General features: G+C 53.9%; 1 protein-coding gene across 22 annotated transcripts in view; it reads left to right on the plus strand.

The window, feature by feature from the left end:
- Positions 1–18307, plus strand: part of Tacc2 (transforming acidic coiled-coil containing protein 2) — a 191743-nt gene that overhangs the window by 98532 nt on the left and 74904 nt on the right. The window contains exon 8 of one of the 22 annotated variants that reach the window (XM_046448749.2): positions 9153–9281. The exons of the other annotated variants lie outside the window; for them this stretch is intronic. Within the exon in view, the coding sequence (XP_046304705.1) occupies positions 9153–9281 (129 nt within the window). The remainder of the gene's footprint in view (positions 1–9152; positions 9282–18307) is intronic. 22 annotated transcript variants of the gene reach the window in all.

Below are 18307 nucleotides of genomic sequence, written 5' to 3' on the forward strand. Positions count from 1 at the left end.
CGGCCAGAAGCAGATTCCAAAGCAGCATTATGTGGACGTGGAATTCTGAATGTTCCCCGTCCAGGTGGAGGTCAGCCATAGTTCTTAACTGTGAGTCTAACTTTTTAAAGGAGAGATCATGGCCGGGAACTAGGCTCACAGCGGTCAGGAGTACAGGAAAGCTGGAAGTCGGGGACCCTGCTACCTCTTTCCTGCTTCCTCCTTCCTCCACAGTGCTCCCAGTTAACCCCCAGTGTTAGGAAGGGGCCCTGGGCTGAGTCTGAGGGGAGGCTTGAGGAACCCTGGAAGGGCCCCTCTGAAGCTTCATCTTACAGTCAGGGCGCACAGGGGCACAAGGACCCCAGAGCAGAGGCTGGAGGAGGATCTGGCTGGATGGCTCTTGGGAGAACCAAGTCCAGCGAGGGGATGAGGGTGGTGACAGGCGCTTCTGAAGTCCCTCTTGTTCCCTGGGACTGTGTTTTAATAGCTGTCCCAGGCCCCTTTGCCCGGATACCTCCTGTCTATGTGCCACCCTGAGGTCTCTGAGTCCTCGCAGCAGTGTAGGAGGTGGAGGTACCATTCCCGCTGTGTGTCACCCACGTGCAGACTTGGCTCACTTGGTTCCTAAGTGGCAGAGCTGGGTTGAAGCTGGGGTGGGGGTAGAGCCCCTCCCTGGCAGATGACCATGTCCATCTATAGCCCTGTCGGTTGACCGCAGAGTGCAGGAGGGGGCAGGTGACAAAGCATAGATTCTCTCGGTGCTGCTGGGAACTCAGCAGCTCCCCCACTGTCTCTCCCAGAGGGGAGGCTGGGGAGAACCCTAGGCGGGGTGAAGTGTGAGTAAAATAGGAGGTGACCGCTACAAAACCTGGGGAGGACAGAGAAGCAAGCATTTATCCAATCAGATCGTCCGGCTGTTCTCAGTGGGTCAGTGGGAAAGAGGCAGTTCTGGTAGGAGCAGGGCTTGGCCGGTCTCACTTGGGTCCCCCCAGGGCTCCACGAAATCCATCCTCCTCATTCAGTTCCACATTTGTGAACTGGCTCGCAGAGATTTGCTTCTAACCCCAGAGTCAGAACTCGTGGCTCTTCCTCAGTCTCGTGCAGACACCTGCCGAGTGGTGAAAATCGGGGTCGCATGGCACACGCGTTCTCAGCCGAGGTCGGACGAGGCCCCGCTGGCTGTCTTCACCACATTTGGCCTTTCTGTGAGCAAGAGTCCTTTTCACAGGTCGCTGGCAGTTCCTGTGCTATTGTTGGTGGTGTTGCTGTTTGTTTCGGTGTCCCAGTGCTGTCCTACGTGCAAGAAGGCCGTGGGTGACGTGCCCGTGGGAGAAGACGCATGATAGGCAAGCTCCGCTCTGGCCTAGTCGGGGTGCAGTTGGCGTGAGCTCCAGGTTACCGACCCTAGGACACCTTGAAAGGGAAATGCACACACAAGCTCACTGTTGATAGGTTGGCTGACTCAAGTGTTGCGTCAGAGGCTCTCGGGGACCAACCTTGTCCTTGAGGACGAGGAGCCCCGAGAGCCAAGGTTTAGTGTTGGCAGATTCAGGTTCACAGACTTTATCAAGTACAGCAAGAAGCAACAGACTCCTGCGGATCTGTCAGAGTGGAGGAGGGGACATTCTGGGGGTGCAGTGGTGACAGTTTTCACCTCAGAAGTGTCCCTGCCTCCCCCACCCAAGGACCCCTCCTCCCTCTCCTGCTGAGAGTAGGACTTGGGAGAGGATGGGATGGGGAGGGGAGGGGAGGAAAACTGGACTGTCACAATCCTTTGTCTTCACAGAACAGGGTCGGTACTTCAAATTAGAAAGTTTAATTAAAAACTTTTGGTTTTTTTGGTGCCAGGGATTGAACTCAGGAGCACTTAACCACTGAGCCACATCCCCAGCCCTGTTTTGTATTTTATTCAGAGACAGGGTCTCACGGAGTTGCTTAGGGCCTTGCTAAGTTGCTGAGGCTGGGTTTGAACTTGAGATCCTCCTGCCTTAGCCTCCTGGAGCTGCTGGGATTACAGGCGTGCACCACCATACCTGGCTAATTAAAAATCTTTCAATGTGTTCTTAAAAAGTTATGTAAAAGATGGGGCAGAAGCTTTTGCTTTAAGCCAACTAAGAGAAAAACAGAGCAGGCCTCTGTCCTGCTCATTCTACATTCCTTAGAGCTTTTCTCTCTAAATAGTAAAAAAGGGAGAAGTCACCTCTGTCTGGGGTGTTTCTCTTATTAAAGCCTCTGGAGAACTCCCACCTGCTCGCACCTAGGAAGGGCCCCTGCAGGGCCTGGGCTAGTTGTGCTTCCATTTTGCTTTGGCATCCCTGGGGCCCAGGTATTCTAGAACATTCTACTAATGACTAGCTTGCCCTTGGGCATTTGTACTCTCGTCTATTATGAAAACCAGAATGAATTTCGGAATGAAACCTTCCAGCTGTACCACTGTTGATCAGACAGATTGAAATGGGAGCTCTGGTCACATCCAGAAATCTCCCATGCTCTTCCCCATTGTCAGAGACCCAGGTGACCTTGAGGATTCCCATCGACACAGCTGGAAAACTGTTTGCCTACTCACCACTCATGTCCGTGGGTCCAGCTTTAGTGTGCATCAGAATGACCTGGGGACAACCAGATTGCTACCCCACCCTGAGCTGAGCCTCTGCTGCAGAGCCTGGGGAGCTGCCCAGGTCTCTGCATTGCTGACAGTTCCTAGGGACGTCTGTGCTGCTGGTCTCGCACCCCCAGCAGAGCTCCACTGCGGGGGGGGGGGGGGGGGGGGGGGGGGGGGGGGGGGGGAAGCCATCTCACCCTGTTCACAGCTGGCAGGACTCCAGGCGGCTGCATCAGCAGTTGGTGGCAGATGCTCCTGCTCTCTGATTTCAAACGAAGCAGCCACAGCCAGGGAGCCTCGAGCTCCTGCTCAGCATCCTCGACTGACTTACTCGAGCATTTCCAAACACAGAAGCAGAGCTTCACACTTTTAGAAGGTGCAAGACGTAAAGCTTCTGTTTTTCCTTTTGTTCCTAAATCATTTTGCTGTTTGCACAGGATTTTTTTTTGTCTTTGAGCTCTAGCCTTGTGCTCTACCGCTGAGCCACCTCCCCAGCAAGCTGTTGCCTAAGGGGCTCCGCCACCATGAAGCTTTGTGGAATTTTTATTTAAGCAGACACTAGATTGAAAACGGAAGCATAAAATGGAGAATTTCTTTCTTTCTTTTTTTTTTTTTAATTTAGAAGAGGGATTACCCAATTCTGTTAACAGAATTTCTTTGTAGTTTTTTGTTTTTTTGTTTTTTTTTTTTGCGGGGGGTAATCAGGGATTGAACAGAGGGGCTCTCAGCCGCTGAGCCACATCCCTAGTCCTTTTTTAATATTTTATTCAGGGACAGGGTCTTGCTGAGTTGCTTAGGGCCTCGGTGAGTTGCTAAAGCTGGCTTTGAACTCTTGATCCTCCTGCCTCAGCCTCCCAAGCCTCTGGGACTGCAGGCATGCACCACCAAATGGCTCCTTTGTGCTATTTCAAAGCTACTTTGATGTTCATGAGTCAGATCTACACAAGCAGCGCACAGTGTGCCTAGTAAATGGGGTGATCTGTAGATTCATTCAGAACCTGTGGCAATTCACACGGTTCTGCCTGATAGCAGCCAAACGCTGGAAATGCAAAATCTGGCAGTTGTCAGATTTTGACAGTTTCACATCATTCAGATGAACGCAGGGTTTTGTCCTTCTCCTGGTTCTTGGCCTGCGTTATCTGTGCAGGTGGGTTTTGGCTCTATGAGAACATGGCCTGGTATCTCTGAGCTCAGCTTCTTTCCTTCTCTTTATCTCATGCCTCCACCATCTGTAACCTGGGCCTGTTACCCTGGGGTGCTCAGAGCACGTGAGGAGATTTTGCACCTGGGCTGAGCGCCTCAGGAGCTGCTAGCGATGAGGGGATAGTGGGAATTTGTGACCCAGATGTTCCAACCCAGACCAAAGCCTCTGCTATAGTTTTGGGATGGTGTTTATGACTCTTCCCCTAGTTAATATTTTCCTTCCTGCCAAGTCCCACTTGGGCCAAACTTAAAAAAAATAATAATAATAATTTTTCTCCTCTGAACACAGACTCAGTCTGGGAAGGGAAAGAGGATAAGGAAAGTACCAGGGAAGAACTGACCAGCCAGTTCAGGGTTAACTGTGCAGGAGCCACGCCCCCCCACCCCCCACCCTCTGAGCTGGAGATTAGCAGTTCAGTCTATTTGGGGCTGTTCCCATGCTCTGGGGGCTGCTGGTGCTCACATGCTGGTGCATCTAGCTGGTGACTGGAAATATCTGGATGTGCTTGCCTCTGAGCTTCCAGCCAATTGACAGGCCTCTCTCAGCACCCTCTGAGTAGGGCTCTGGAGCATTCTGGTAGCGTGGCTCAGAGGTGCTTGCCCTGTCTCCAGTTGCTGGGACTTGCGTAATCAAATCTCGGGCCTCAGAACGACTGTCCAGTGCTCTCCAAACCAGCCATTCCAGAGCCCATCCCTCCTTCCAGGCTGCTCTCCCTTTCAGTCTGGTTGACTTGGGCGCTGATGCCTGCCCGTTATGTGATCTGCACATGTGGGGATTGAAGAACAAGAAGTCAAGAGGGCTGTGAGGCAGGGCTGTTGTGCTCAATGCCTTCCAGATGGTGCTGTGAGCTGGAGATAAGATGCTGCGCCAGGCTGGCCTGGCCTGGCAGGACGCGATACATTCAGCTCGCACCTGGGGGGCTGTTATCACCCTCCTGTGACAGCCTGGGCCGCTCTGGTATTTGTTCTTGGACAGGGGCTTAATTTGGCAACTCCAGCTGATCTGTGAAATCAAATTTGCTATCAGTTCAGTGGGCATTCTGCCAAGGACTTAAACACCCTGAATAGGGACTCAAGGCACACGCGTTGCTGACAGCGTCTCAGTGTAGCTGGACTCGGTGCAAGCCCTGGAAGTCAGTCTCTGTTTTCTGTGGGTGGGGACTGTGGCTGAATGGCCGTTGGGACCAGTCGTTGTTCGTGAGGACCATGGCAAGGCATGATTCAGGGACAGCACAGTGGCTCTGCAGCAATGCATGCGGAGAAGGATTCCGGAGTCTGGTCCAGCTGGGCTTAACCGGAAAGAAGACCCTGATGGACAGATCATGCCTGTCTGCTGAAAGGATGGCGCTTTGGGTGGTCTCTGTTTGTCATCTGTGTCGCGAAAAAAGGGGGAAAGTTGGAATGAAATTCGCATCCCCTTCACCTCCCAAACACGCAAACATTCTACATGAATTTGAATTCAGCTTTGACTTGTTCCAGGAGAATTGAAAAGTGTTGGTGAGACCCTCAAATGGGACAGGGGATCAGGACACTCACAACTAGACAGGCCCATTTTCAGAGGACAGGAGGACCATTTGTAGAGGTGACATGGGATGCAGAGGGTGAGGACCCCACCTCTTGTGCTTGGTGCTGGATGTGGCAAGGGTCCTGGAAGTTCTACAGAGGACATTGTGTTTAAGACATGAAGGCCTCACCTTCCTGAGAACAGTGTCTTCAAGACAGTCACTGCCGGTCATGGGGACGAAGGCAGAGACAGGAGGTGACCAGAATCAGTGACAAGAACGTTACCACCTTCCTGTCTCTGCAGGGAAGCTGAGCCCTCTGGCAGCTCAGGGCAGTGAGAGGGACCCATTTCCCCTCTTCTTTGGTCCAGGTCTAGGCTGGCTTCCTGGATGTGTAGCCTGGGGCTGCCCAGTGTGCTGCTCTCAGAAGGGCCCTGCTCCTGGTTCAACCCTCTGCCGTTTCTCTCTTGAAATCTTGGTGCCTTTAGAAGATGAGCCCAGCATTTTCCCTTGGTTTTCACCTGCAACCATTTTGCCTGGAAAGCAGGTTGCTGGCCCAGCCTCTGCACTTGACTCTGACATTCCCAGAGGACAGTCAGTTGCCCCAAGGTTGGGGAGCCTGGGAGGGAGGGAGGGAGGGAAGGCCTCAGGTTTGGAGCACTGTATTGGGGCCAGGCTCCCTCCTGGGGGCTGGAGACCTATGGGCAGAACTGGGCTTGTTCCTGCTCCTAGTCTAGCAGAAGAAAGGACACCTTCATGGGACACCCATGGATGCCCAGAGGTTTGGGGCCACCTGGCCTGGTGTGCCTGGTGGATGCTGTTCCCCTGTCAGGGGAGAGAGTCCGTGTTTGGGAGGCGCCTGAGGAGGGAGGCAGACGCCTTCTAGGTGGAGGGTCTGTGGAGCCAAGGCCCTGCTCAGAGTGTCCAGGGGCCTCACTGCTTGGCTAGGTTGGAGCAGGGGGTGGTGGCTCTGGGCCTGGGGGTGGTTCAGAGCCACCTGGGGAGCCCACTGCTGGCTGGGGTCTGCTTCTGCAGTTCAAAGGCCTTGAAAGTTGGGGAAGGTTTTATGCAGGGAGAGGACCTGCTTGAGTTGGGTCGTTCTGTGCTGTGGGGACATGGATCTGAGGGGACAGAACTGGAGGCGGGCATAGCAGGATGTCCCAGGAGTTCTGCTCCCAGAGGGTGAGGATCTGGGGCAGCAGAGGTGGCCGGCCAGAGAGGCAGATCCCGGAAAAAGGAGGTGAGTCAGCAGGAAGAGGCGATGAAGGGGCCTGGGGCAAGAGAAAGCGGAGGAGGCTGACCATCCTGATTTCCAGGAAATGGGAAGATTGGAGGAGGAGGGTCCCTGTTGGGACCTGGAGGCGGCCTGGGTGTCTGTGCTAGGCTGGGTGGTGATTGCTCATTTTCCTAAGGGGGCCCGACCTCCTGGCTGGTGGGGATGAGCTGGAAGGGAAGGTGGAGGGAGGCACCGTTCTTAATCAAGCTGTTGAGTCACTTGTTTGGTGCCTTTGGCTGATGGGACCAGGCCAGGGCAGGAAGGGTGTGGCCTGGTGGTTCAGAGCCAACCGAGGGAAGGGAGGAGTGAGCTTGGGGTGGGCCTGGGGAACAGAACTGGCTTTGAGGACAGCCAGGAGCTCCGGGACACTGAGCTGGGTGCCGAGTGAGCCTCCATGGTGCTGCCCCGGGGCCTTCTCAGGTTGGCTGCAGTGGACTGTAGTTTGGGGGCATCCCCGGGGGGTCCCAGGCTGTGGACTGTCCTGGGGCCACCCAGCTGGAGCATTTCCAAAATAGATTTTTCCTTACAGTTTGATAACCAGGAGCCGTGATGCACGCCTGTAATCCCAGCGACTCTGGAGGGTGAAGCAGGAGGCTTGCAAATCCAAGGCCAGCCTGGGCGACTTACGAGACCCTGTCTCAATAATTAAAGGGGCTGGAGGTGTAGCTCAGTGATAGAGCGCCCCGGGTTCAGTCCCAATAAACACACACACACACACACACACTTTTAATGACAGAACTGCAAGCAGTATACCTTTCCTCGGTGTGTATTAAATTACCTCTTAGTGGGATGTGTTGTGCGGAGGAAGCAGCTGAACGTCCTTGAGAGCCTGTGTCTTAGACGCGCGCTTTGTGTTTGTAAGTGGCCTCTTCACCGACTAGGAACGTGGGTTGAGGGAATATCATAAAGGGGCTTCCTGAGTGTGAAGGTGTCTCTCTTAAGAGTTTAAACAGCTCAAGGAGTCCATATTATTCATTTTGTGTCTTTTTTTTACAAAATTATTTTAATCCCTGTCCACGTGGTAGACAAATAAGAATTGGATGACCCTGGTGTTGCTCCACCTATAAACCCATGTTATGACTTCGCCTGTGTCTTTCCAACACTCCTTGTCACTTCTCTCCACTGTGGCCTGGCACTCTGGCCTCCAGAGATCTCTATTGTCTGACTCTTGTTTTTCTGTCCATTGCCATGGGGCCCCCGAGGAGCCAACAGGGTGGACTCGAGCTCAGTCTGTACTCGTGACCCTTGGGCACAGCCAGTGGGATACTCCCAGGCTGTCTGTGCTGGTGCTCCCTGTGGGTGGCCCAGCTGGATGGGGAGGATAAGAGACATGGCCCCTGTGTACCCAGAGCTCACAGGTTGGTCTCCCCAGGGTAGGACAGACATAAGGACCTGTCCCTGAGGAGGATTGTGGGCTCATGACCGGGGCAGACTCTTTAGAAAGTAGGCACGTTGGACGTGACACGGCTGGGCCCATCACTTCAGGCACACCCAGGGGTGAGGGCAGTGAGGGGCTGATCCTACCTGCTGAGCCTGGCAGGGACTGGGCGAGACTGAGAAGTCTCCTCCAGGGTGTGAGGGGTAGGTGCCTGTGGATGTTGTCCTCCAGGCCAAGGTGCCAGCCTCAGTGGAGCCCGAGAAGCTGGGAATGAGCAGGACTTGGTGACACAGAAACCCATGCTCCTGTGGGTATCTGCCCCTGGGGGAAGAAATGACCCTGCCCCACAAGGGCTGTGAAACCTCAAACCCCAGCTGCCACCTCAGGCTGGGTTTGGTTTCAAGACCTCAGAACTGAGTCACGGAATTTCAGCCCGGCCCCCGCTGAGAGGCCCTGTAGGCCAGCTCTCTCGGGACAGAGCCCTGGAGGTCTGCGGAGACTGGGGAGGCATCGCTGAAGTCTGTTCCCGGGCTGCAAATGGCAGTGCTACTCCTGCTTATGCCAAAGGGGAAGATCAGCACCTGTTTTGAGCTCCAGGACTCTGCCTCTTGGTTTTGGGGATTGTCTTCCCAGAGTTTCCCAAGGAGGCCCCGGCATGCTGGAGTTCCCTTGGACGTCCAGGAGAGGGCGCTGACCCAACACACAAGGCCCTGGCTGTGGCCATCTCCGCTGAGGAGCCAGGGAGGGAGCCCTGAGTCCTTTTGTCAGCCTTTTCAGCTGTACTTTTCTCAGCCTCAGATTTTGGGGGGCAAATCCTGGAGAGTTTGCAAAGTTATGTTGTAGTTCTCAATTCAGAGTTTTATTGCCTGTACACAATTATGATAAATTATCACACAAAAAAATCCTCTCCTCCAAAGAAAAGTCAAACAAGAAAACTCACACAGAGGGTCCGAACACCTGAGCTGTTAGTGAGGCCCCGGTTTTCCTGGAGCCTGAGGAGGGGGGAACTTGAGGCCCTGGCCTGGCACTGGAGGTCACAGCCTCTACCATGTATGTGGAGGCCCTGGTGGGGAGACCAGGGAAGCAGTGCACTGGGTCTTTAAATAGTCCATGCAGTGTGTGGGGTGGCTTGGGTGGGGTGAGTGGGGCCTGATGAATGTGCCGTTAATGAGCCAAGTTCCATTTGGAATAATCCTTCCATTGTGTCCCCAGCACCTCCCCAGCTGCTGCCCATGCGGGTCTTGCTCCCCCGGCCTCAGACCACGCAGTTTTGCCTTCTGCCTCAGCTGGCCATGGGGTAGAAGTTTCCTCCTGCCAGGATCTGGCCAAGAACGCAAGCAGGTACCGTGCAAAACCCCTTCGCAGCAGCCGTCCTGGAGGCCAGGGTCCTGGAGCTCGGCCCTGGGCATGGGTCAGGCCATATCAGCAAGAGCGGTGGTTGGGCCCTGTGAGCCTGTGTCTTTGGTCTTCTGGGCCGCAGCTGATCTCAGGCCAGCTCTTTATGTGACCGTGGGAGGCGCCGTGTGAGTCAGGGGACTGCAGAGGCAGGACCAGTAGTGTGTGCGTGACGTTCCTTCTGTAGAATTCCAGTTACACCGTGTTCTGGAAAGGGCCAAGCTCTGAGGAATGGAAACCCTATTAGGGTGGCCAGGGTAGGGCTGGGAAGAGGGATCTCAGAGTGATGGAAAGATCCTCTCTTGATCGTGGGGGTGGTTATATCACTGTCAAAATTTTGGCAACTATGACTAAAAAGAGTGACTTTTACTATTTTACTATAAGTTATACCTCAATTAAAAGAAAAAAGAAAAAACTTATCCATGGGTTAGCATAGATTTTGGGTGAAATCTAAAGGAATTCAGCCCTCCAGAACTTTCCCTGATGCAGATAGTCGGTCGGGCAGAGCGCGTCCCTGGAGCCAGTGGATGTGAGTGGTTCCTGCTTGCTCCAGGTCCTCATTTGCTGAGGTCACCTGCTGAGGCTCCCTGCCTCTCACACAGGGTGACACGGTGGTCGCACCCTGGGTGTTGGTTTGCCAAGTCAGCTCTGCTCAGGCCGCCTCTGGGTCCTGTTCATTTACACACATGAGTGCGTAGCCGCAGGAGCTCGGGCTATTCTGGGCCAGACACTGCTTGGGACAGGACACAGAGATCAGAAGGCACACGCCACCCTGCCCTTGTGGGGCACCCGACCCACTGGAGAGGACAGGAATGGCGTGAGCAGCTAGAGTGGGACGCACAAGTGTGTCTCGCTGGAGGACGGACCTGGCTCTGCACTTATTCCAGGTGCTGGGGAGGGCTTCCAGGGGACACGTCGGCTGAGCGGGCTTAACTACACATGAGCTGAGGATGCTGGGGAGAGAACGGATACTGTCAGCATGAGTGAGGACACAGAAGACAGGCCAGGGGACCCTCACTACAGATGCAGGGTGAGGCTGGAGCCTAAGACTGGGGGAAGCGGAGGGTGGTCTGGAAGCCAGGCCCCGAGGGCCAGCGCAGAGGGTCAGCTGGGGATTGGGATTTATCTTTTGTTCTCTTTGGTAGAATTTTTTGTTAATAAAATTTTTTTGAAAGTACAATTTAAATTTATGGAAGAGTCGAGAAGATGGTATGGAAAGCTCCCATTTATCCATGTCTACAGCTTCCTCTGATAACACTGTAATAATAGTATGGTAATTTGATATAATTTATGAACCAATACTGATGCCTTATTTTTAACCAAATTCCTTAGTTTATTAAGTTTTTATTTTAGTCTTCCCGCATCCCCCTCCCACCACGTTCTTTTTCTGTTCCAAGATGGCACATCCCCTTCTCAGACTCCCCTTGGTTCTGGTGACCTTGGTAGTTTTGGGGTGTTCTAGTTAGGCATTTGGTAGGATGCCCCTTGATTGGAACTTGCTTGATGTTTTCCTCATGATTAGACTGGGGACATGGATTTTGGGAGAGAAAGACTACAGAGATAAAATGCCATTTTCTTCGCTCCCATCGAGGGACCCTGCCATCACGGGACTGTGTCCTTGGCTGTGCTGTGGTGTTGCAGGGTCTCCACCAGCTTCCCTTCCATCTGCAGTCTTTGGAGGGAGTCACGGTGCAGCCCCTACTTTGGCTTGGGGCTTCAGCTACCCTCCACCTCTGTTACATTTACATGAATTATTTAGAATTCTTCTGCACAGATTTGTCTCTTCTCTCCCATTTATTAATTTATTCAATAATTTATTTATCAGTGCGGACTCTGGGGTATTTATTTAATACTTTGGGCTGTAATCCAATACTGTCATCTTTTATTGTGCAGATTGCTGAGCTTTGGCTGTTGGCTCCGTTGGTTTTCTTTTGAGTGTCTAGAAGCCCCGGGCAGGACAGTGATGGGATCAGATTTGCATTTTTAAAACCTTCACAAGCTGCCTGCCAAGGCAGAGAGGTTGCAGCACTGAGAGGCCCCCAAGCCTTGAGGCTCCATGCCCTGGCCTGGCTGGGCAGGACGCGGGACAGCTGTGTCTCCGTCACCTCTAGTAAAGCATGCCTTCCAACTCCATTTGGCATTGTTTTTAGGTCATGGGGACTGTGGCCTGGATCCAGGGGTCCAAGTAAATCATGTCCCTTCCTCTCTGACCCATCCCTGGAGGTTTTCAGGGCCGTTTTCAACAGTGAGCAGATGAGCATTTCCTTGCATGGAGACGGAAGTTGTTCTTCACCCACCTGGCCCAGCGTCAGAGGTCCTGCATTGCGTGACGTGGAGATCCGTCCCTGGGTTCCCGTTTCCCTGCAGCTTCTCTTGCTGGACAGGCTGCCTCCTGTCTCCTCCCCCACACCCCCGCACACACATCTGTGGCTTTGTCTTCCCTCTTTGGCTTGGAGGAGAGCACCATGGCAGTGAGACCCGGTGTCTTGACAGAGAACGCCCAGGGCAGTCTTATTACTGATGGACAGATGCTTTGTTCTTGCTGGGCCACTTCCTGCCGCCTGCTGCTTCTCATGGCTGCCTTGGAAATACTGACGCAATCCCAGAGCAAAGAGCTTTTCTCCAGGAGCTCTCACAGTCCCCTTCCTCACACACCCATCAGTGTCATTAGGCCCCATGCCTTGGGGAGAACAGATGTGACTTGGGGGGAGAGAAAGGGAAGAGTAGGAGAGGGCTTTGCTTTCTGCAGCCCAAACCTGCCTGAAGCAATGGGCCTGTCCTGGGAGGAGGGAGGAGAACATCGATTGCTGAGACTGAGCTTCCAACAGGCCTTCTGTCTCCTCCAGTGCCCACCCATCGCTGTTTGGCGGGTGAGAGAGGCTGAGGCCAGGGAGTCTGATGATCTGAAGAACTTCCAGGAACACAAGTGAGAGGTTTTGCTCACACCAAGACGGCCACAGCTGACCTCAGGGGCTTGTGGCAAAGAGCCTTTTGTGCTGGCACGCGATCCAAGAAGACACCATCCTAGTTCAGAGCTGACCTCCCACTCTTCCTGGTGGGGAACGGGGAGGGTCCCTTAGGAATTAGGAACCTGGCCTGAGGCTACCTGGACAGACTTGGAAGAAATGAGCCGGGAGAGGCAGCCGAGCTCCCTGAAGGGGGAGGCCAGCTCCCTGTTACGGATGCAGGAGGCCCAGGGCATGGCACCCCTTGAGAAATGCTGCCCCGAACTGCAGCCTGTGGGGGTGGATGGGGTTGTGGCTTGGCTGGCCAGCCTTCCTGTAAGTGTCCCTGCCTGCCTTGAGCAGCCTGCCCCAAATTGCTTCCATCTCTCTGACAGTACTCCTCCAAGATTTGAGAGTTTTTCCCAGGTGGGAGAGGGAGAACCGACAGGAACCTCTTGAAAAACAACGCACATCTTCACATTCAGCAGTTCCTCAGCTGGCTCCCGCCTCGGCAGTTCATTTTATAGGTGGAATCTTCTATTAGTTTGCTTTTCGTTACTGTAATGAAATACCCGAGGCAGACCAGCTTTATAAAGAGGCTTGTTTAGCTTACAGTTTGGAGGCTGAAAGTCCGAACAGCATGGTACAGGTTCTGGCAAGGGTCCCCCTGACAGCATCACTTCATGGCAGCTAGCCACAGTGCATTGTCTGGCAAGAGTCAAGGAGGTGCATGTCCAAGTCTGTGTTTGTCCTCTGTCCCTGTTCTTGTAAAGCCACCAGAATTTAATCATGGGGCTCTGCTCTAGAGATGTTATCTAAATCTAATCACTGGCTAAAGACCCCACTTCTAAATATCATAGTGGTATTAAGTTTCCACTGTCTTCATTCATTGATGTATGGCTTTGGGAATTAAACTTCTGCATGAGTTTGGGAGCAGGGCAAATCCTAGTCAAATCATCGTGGGTCTGGGTGATTCTCCCTGTCTTGCCAGGGAAAAGGGGTTGGGTTGCTGGGGCTGAGGGTCTCTGGGATTAAGTCCTGCACCTGCCTCACTCTCCAGGAGTCAAATAGAAGGTGCCTCCTTCATCTGGGTGGGAACAGGCATGGGAGAGAGCAGGGCTCAGGATGCCAGCCCTGCAACTCTTCCACCTCCCAGGAGGAGACTAAAATTGGGGCTGGCAGCACTTCTTGGAGTCCGAGGCCCTGGAACAGCCTGGAAGGGAAGCTGACTCTGAGTGGCTGAGTGAGAAGCAGATGATGTGCTGGGGTTGGAGCAGTCAGGGAGGGTAGGGCCCCTTTGCACCCTGAAGGGAGGAGCTGAGGCCAAAAGCCCACTCTGTGTCCAGCACAGCTGCCCAGTGTTAGCCCTGGCCGCATGTTATTTATGCACCTTGGGGGATGCTTTTCTTCCAAGTCAAGTACATGCCAGCTGCCAGGGGCAGGCCCTGTCCTAGATGGCCCAACGGGAATGGAGAAACAGGCCCTCTCCTCACAGGAGGAGCGGAACAGAGGTGCTCCCGGGAGGTGGGAGGGTGGGCTTTCAGGCCAGAGTGTGCTTGGCCCAGGCCCCTCCTGCCTAAGTGCTGCTGCCTTTTGCTGGTGCAGGAGGGGAAGCCCCGGGGTGCAGGAAGGGTGAGTGGCGACCTGCAGTGCTCCCTGGCTCTCTCATGCTTTGTTTGCATTTTTGGTTCATCTGTCCACCCACTTGGTAGATTCATCCTGGTTGATCCTGTGCCACACCCTGTGTGTGTCGTGGCATAGGGGAAGGAACAGAGATGGAGAAACAGGCTGCTGGACCCATTTTGGCCTATTTATTTATTTACCCCAAGGGTTGAACCCAGGGGCGCTTAACCACTGAGCCACATCCCCCCAGCCCCTTTTCTTTATGTTTTATTTTGAGACAGGATGTTGCTAAATCGCTGAGGCCTCGATAAATGGCTGAAGCTGGTCTTGATCTTTTGATCTCCTGCCTTGGCCTTCAAGCTTATTTGATCACTCTGAGCCTTAGCATATCCATCTTTAAAATGAGGCTAGTAGTAGCCATTTCCTAGGGTCATTGTGAAGAGTAAAGGTCTATGAAGCAAGTAGCGCCCGGCTTGCAAAGGAAGAGACATTTGATCACAGACTGGGGGAAAGGAGATGAAGACAGCTGTTTTGAGCATAACTGTGACAGGGTACACTCTCCAACAGAGCTGAAGACAAAAGACCCAAGATAAGAGAGCACCTGTCTCTGCCTGGAGAGGCAGCAGCCTCTCCACTGGGTTTTGCAGCATGAATAGCCCTTTGCTGAGGGAGAAGGGCAGAGGTTCTTTAGGGAGGGAGCTGCATATGCCAGGTCTTGGGTTATGGAGTGCCCAGCAGATGCAGGCAGCAGGTCAGGGAGAAGCTGGGGGACTGGAGGCGGGCACCAAGTTCCTGGGCAGAACAGCAGCTTAGCACCAGAGTGGCAGGTGGTCTTCAGATTTGGGGGGATTTGAAGCCAGGCTGGGAGATTTGCTGGGTCCCAAGAAATTAAAGGAAACTCATCTGCACTTTTCAAGCAGCATGGAATTTAGCCTTGGGGAATGTTTCTGGTGGCAAGGAGGACAGTAGATTGGAGGGGAGGCTGGAGGTCAGAGGGCCACGTGGAGCACCTGCTCTGTGCAGGCCTGCAGCCGGTGCTGGTGAGGCAGGGGTGACGCTGCAGACATGGGCCACGCTGTCTATCACAGAGACTCTGCAGGACAATGACTCCCAGGTTGGGCTGTGTTTCTGGGCAGAGGTTGCTGGGACATGTCACCAAAGCCTTCAGCTTGGCGCTAGCATTCACCCCCCTTGCTGCCCAGGGAGGATTCCCCACGTGCTCCCCCAGCATGGGGACCCTGTGCATTCTTCAGGGCTGAGAGGCAAAGGACGCCGTCTCTTTGGGGATGTCATGCCACCTCGTGTCACCCCCGCAAGTGCCTTCCCAGTCTTTGTCCAGATCCACCCAGCATGGTCGCCTGGGGGCTGTGCAGAACCACGGGCCTTCTTGCCTTTCTCAGAAAGCCAGTGAGCAAAAACAGAGTGATTTTTTTTTTTTTAAGGCACGGAAGACCCCAGCTTTGATCTTGAGGCATTAAAACAAACAGAGACACAAGCAAACAAAACAAGTGAAAAGGGAAGTCTTCCGGATCAGAGGACCCACAGCCTGCCCAGGGCGCGTTGCTCAAGCCCGGGGAGTTCTGCACTGTGGCCGTCCACGTGGGCTGCTCGCACGTGGACGCGATTGGCTGGCCCCCCTTTCTAGGTGGGACGCGTGACTTTTCCGTTGTTTCCTGTGCTGCTCTTCTGCTCTGGGCTGTTCTAGTCTGTTCTGCAACGGCATCACTCAGTCCCTGGCAGCATTCCGAGTGCACTGACTGCCTCATCTCCAGGAGAGCCTTGTCCCTGGGTTGGCAGGTGGTACCTGCGGGACTTCTGCCAGCAGAGGCTGAGACATCTGTCTGGGTGGACGCGGTTGGTTGTGTGGGCCGGGCCACCCTCCGCCCTCCTCTCTGATCAGAACGCTGGTTGTTGCGGTGCTGTTTGGTGAGACTTGGGATAGGAACTGTGGCCCTTTGGGAGAAAAGGGTGGGGAAAGGAAGGGCCAGGCAGGGATGGCCTCATGGGCTCTGACTGGGAGTGGGCACCTGGCCCTGGAGTATCATGGCGCAGTGGTCGGCCTTCGTGGAGCGCCGTCTGTGTGCCAGGCACTGAGAGAGAGGCTTCAGTTTGTGCTTCACTCTTTTAATGTCCATAACAGCTGACAGGCAGGTCTTTTATTGTATCCATTTTATAGGTGGGGAAACTGAGGCCCCGTGAGGTCAGGCCCTTGGCTGAGCTCACAAGCTCTGAGGGCACAGCAGTGGTAAAAGAACTTCTGGTTGGGCCACTCAGTGCCTCCTCCAGGAAGCCTACCAGCCTTGAACTCTCCTGCCTGACTGAGGAGCTCTGGGCTTGGTGCCCCAGAGATGCCATGAGAGTCAGCAAAGCAGGGACGTGGTGTCCTCCCCAGTCCGGTGTGATTTCTTGCTTTTTCACAAAGCAGCTGGGGCTAACATGTATCAAGCACTTGCCGTATGTCTAGCCCTGCTGTGCTAAAAGTTGTTCGTGTGTTATCTCATTTAAACTTGACAACCTCCGTTGTGGAGGAGGTACTGTCATCATCAGCCCTTCTGCACAGATGAGAACACCGAGGCCCCAAGGGCCCGGAGGATCTTCTTGGGGCCAGTCTAAGGAGCTGAGTGAAGCATTTTCCCTATTGTCTACTCATCTTTTTGACTGGGGTGTCTGAAGAAGAGAGTCCATGCAGACCTTGCTGCTGAGTATCCAGCCTGCCTTCCTCCCCCAACATCACAAAACCAAACCAAGCCCTGGGGGAGGTGGAGGTCAGAGCCAGAGTGTGGGTCTGGGCGTGGTGAGTGATGGCAGGGGTCTCCTTAGAGCTCTGGAGGCTGGGTCAGGCCTCATCCTAGGATTTACTTCATTGAGTTTCCTTCAGCTCTAGTCTCAGCTGTAAAGGGTTTGCTCTCTGCCTTTCCTGTGTGTCTGAGTACAGTCTGTCTGCCCATCTGTCCATCCACACAGGCAGGCAGTTCCTGGAGGCTTCCCATGTGCCCACTGCTGGCCACACTTCCTTCTGGAGCTGAGCTTACTGCTTGCTTCCTGCATGAAGGGCTGCACCACGCTGGGGTCTGTTCCCTGGTGGAAAGTTCACTTAAAGCAGGAATCCCTCTTGTCTTCCTGGATTAATGACTTAAAGAGACACAAACGTTACATAAATATACTGTGCTTTTTTTTTTGGTCAAACTTCTGTATGGAGCCAGCTTCTGCAAGCTGATGGGCCACCTGCTCTTGCCTGTGTTGGGGTGTCCCTCACAACATTTCCATTAGATCTGCAAGGTGATGCAGGACTTGAGTTGCTCTGAAGACAGAAAGATCGTCTTCATGTGTACAAGTCAGTTTGCAAAGATCCAAGTATTCAGGGGAAAATCCCTTGTCCTCAGACAGTCGGATGCTCCTTGCAGCAGTCATGAGTGGGCAGGGTGCAGAGGGAATCACAGACAGGGCCTCTGGGAAGGTTATGGAAAGAGGGAGGTATTTTTAGGGCTTGGCTGCAGACACGCGCAGGCGTGCACCCACCCACCCCCACCCCCGACCCACTCATTCACTCCTCTGCCTGCAGATGGGACAGGCTGCTGTAATAGATGCTCATGGCGGCTCTTTCCAGCCTGGCGCTCTGGATTTGTGTGAAGCCTGGAGTCAGCAGTTTGGGCCTCGGGGCCTGGTTTTCATGGCCCTGCTCACAAGTAGGGCAGCTGGTGTCAGGCTGTGTCGTAGCTCACCAGGCCTAGGAAGAAATTTGCCCCAGAGCAGCTGACAGGGATGGCCGAAATGAACAGCTGCCACCCTGCGGCAGGGGCAGCCCCAGGTACATGCCGTCCTGCTGGCCGCTTGCCACAGGGGAGACCAAGATGTTCAGAGCTTCTGGTTGTGCTGTGTTCGTGTGCTTGTGGGAAGCACTTCCGTCTCTGTGGCACCTCACTGGGCCGCTGAGAACTCCTGCTCCTACAGATGGGCCGGCTGGCTGCTCTCCACCCGCTCCTCCAGTCCAGCCAGAGGAACGAGTTTGCCGTCCATTTTGGCAGCTGGGAGACCCCATCTCTGTTTACACCCCAAGAGTTCTCCTTTATTCCTAGTACAAAGTAGCCTCTAAAACCAGTCAACTTAAGCTTCTAGAGGAACTCGGTCGACTAACACGTCAACATTCATTGCAATCCCAGCGCAATATTAAAGCTCTTTTAACAAGAACCAAAACCTTTTCTTGTATTGTTTATGGGATTATCTGTTGTTCTTCCTGGAAAGAGTGCCCCGAGAAGAGACATGGCTCCCCCTGGTTACGTTTTTGATCCTAGACAGAAGCCCTTACCTGGCGCAGGTGAGTCCACTGGTTCTGCCTTCAGAGGTTTAGGGTGGAGCTTGACTTCATTTCTAAGCAGAAGCCTGACTTGGAGGTTGGGCTGTTCT

Source organism: Marmota monax, unplaced genomic scaffold (assembly GCF_021218885.2).
Source record: "Marmota monax isolate L192 unplaced genomic scaffold, Marmota_monax_Labrador192_F-V1.1 WCK01_AAM20220418_F8-fsc00076, whole genome shotgun sequence".
Taxonomy (NCBI): Eukaryota; Metazoa; Chordata; class Mammalia; order Rodentia; family Sciuridae; genus Marmota; species Marmota monax.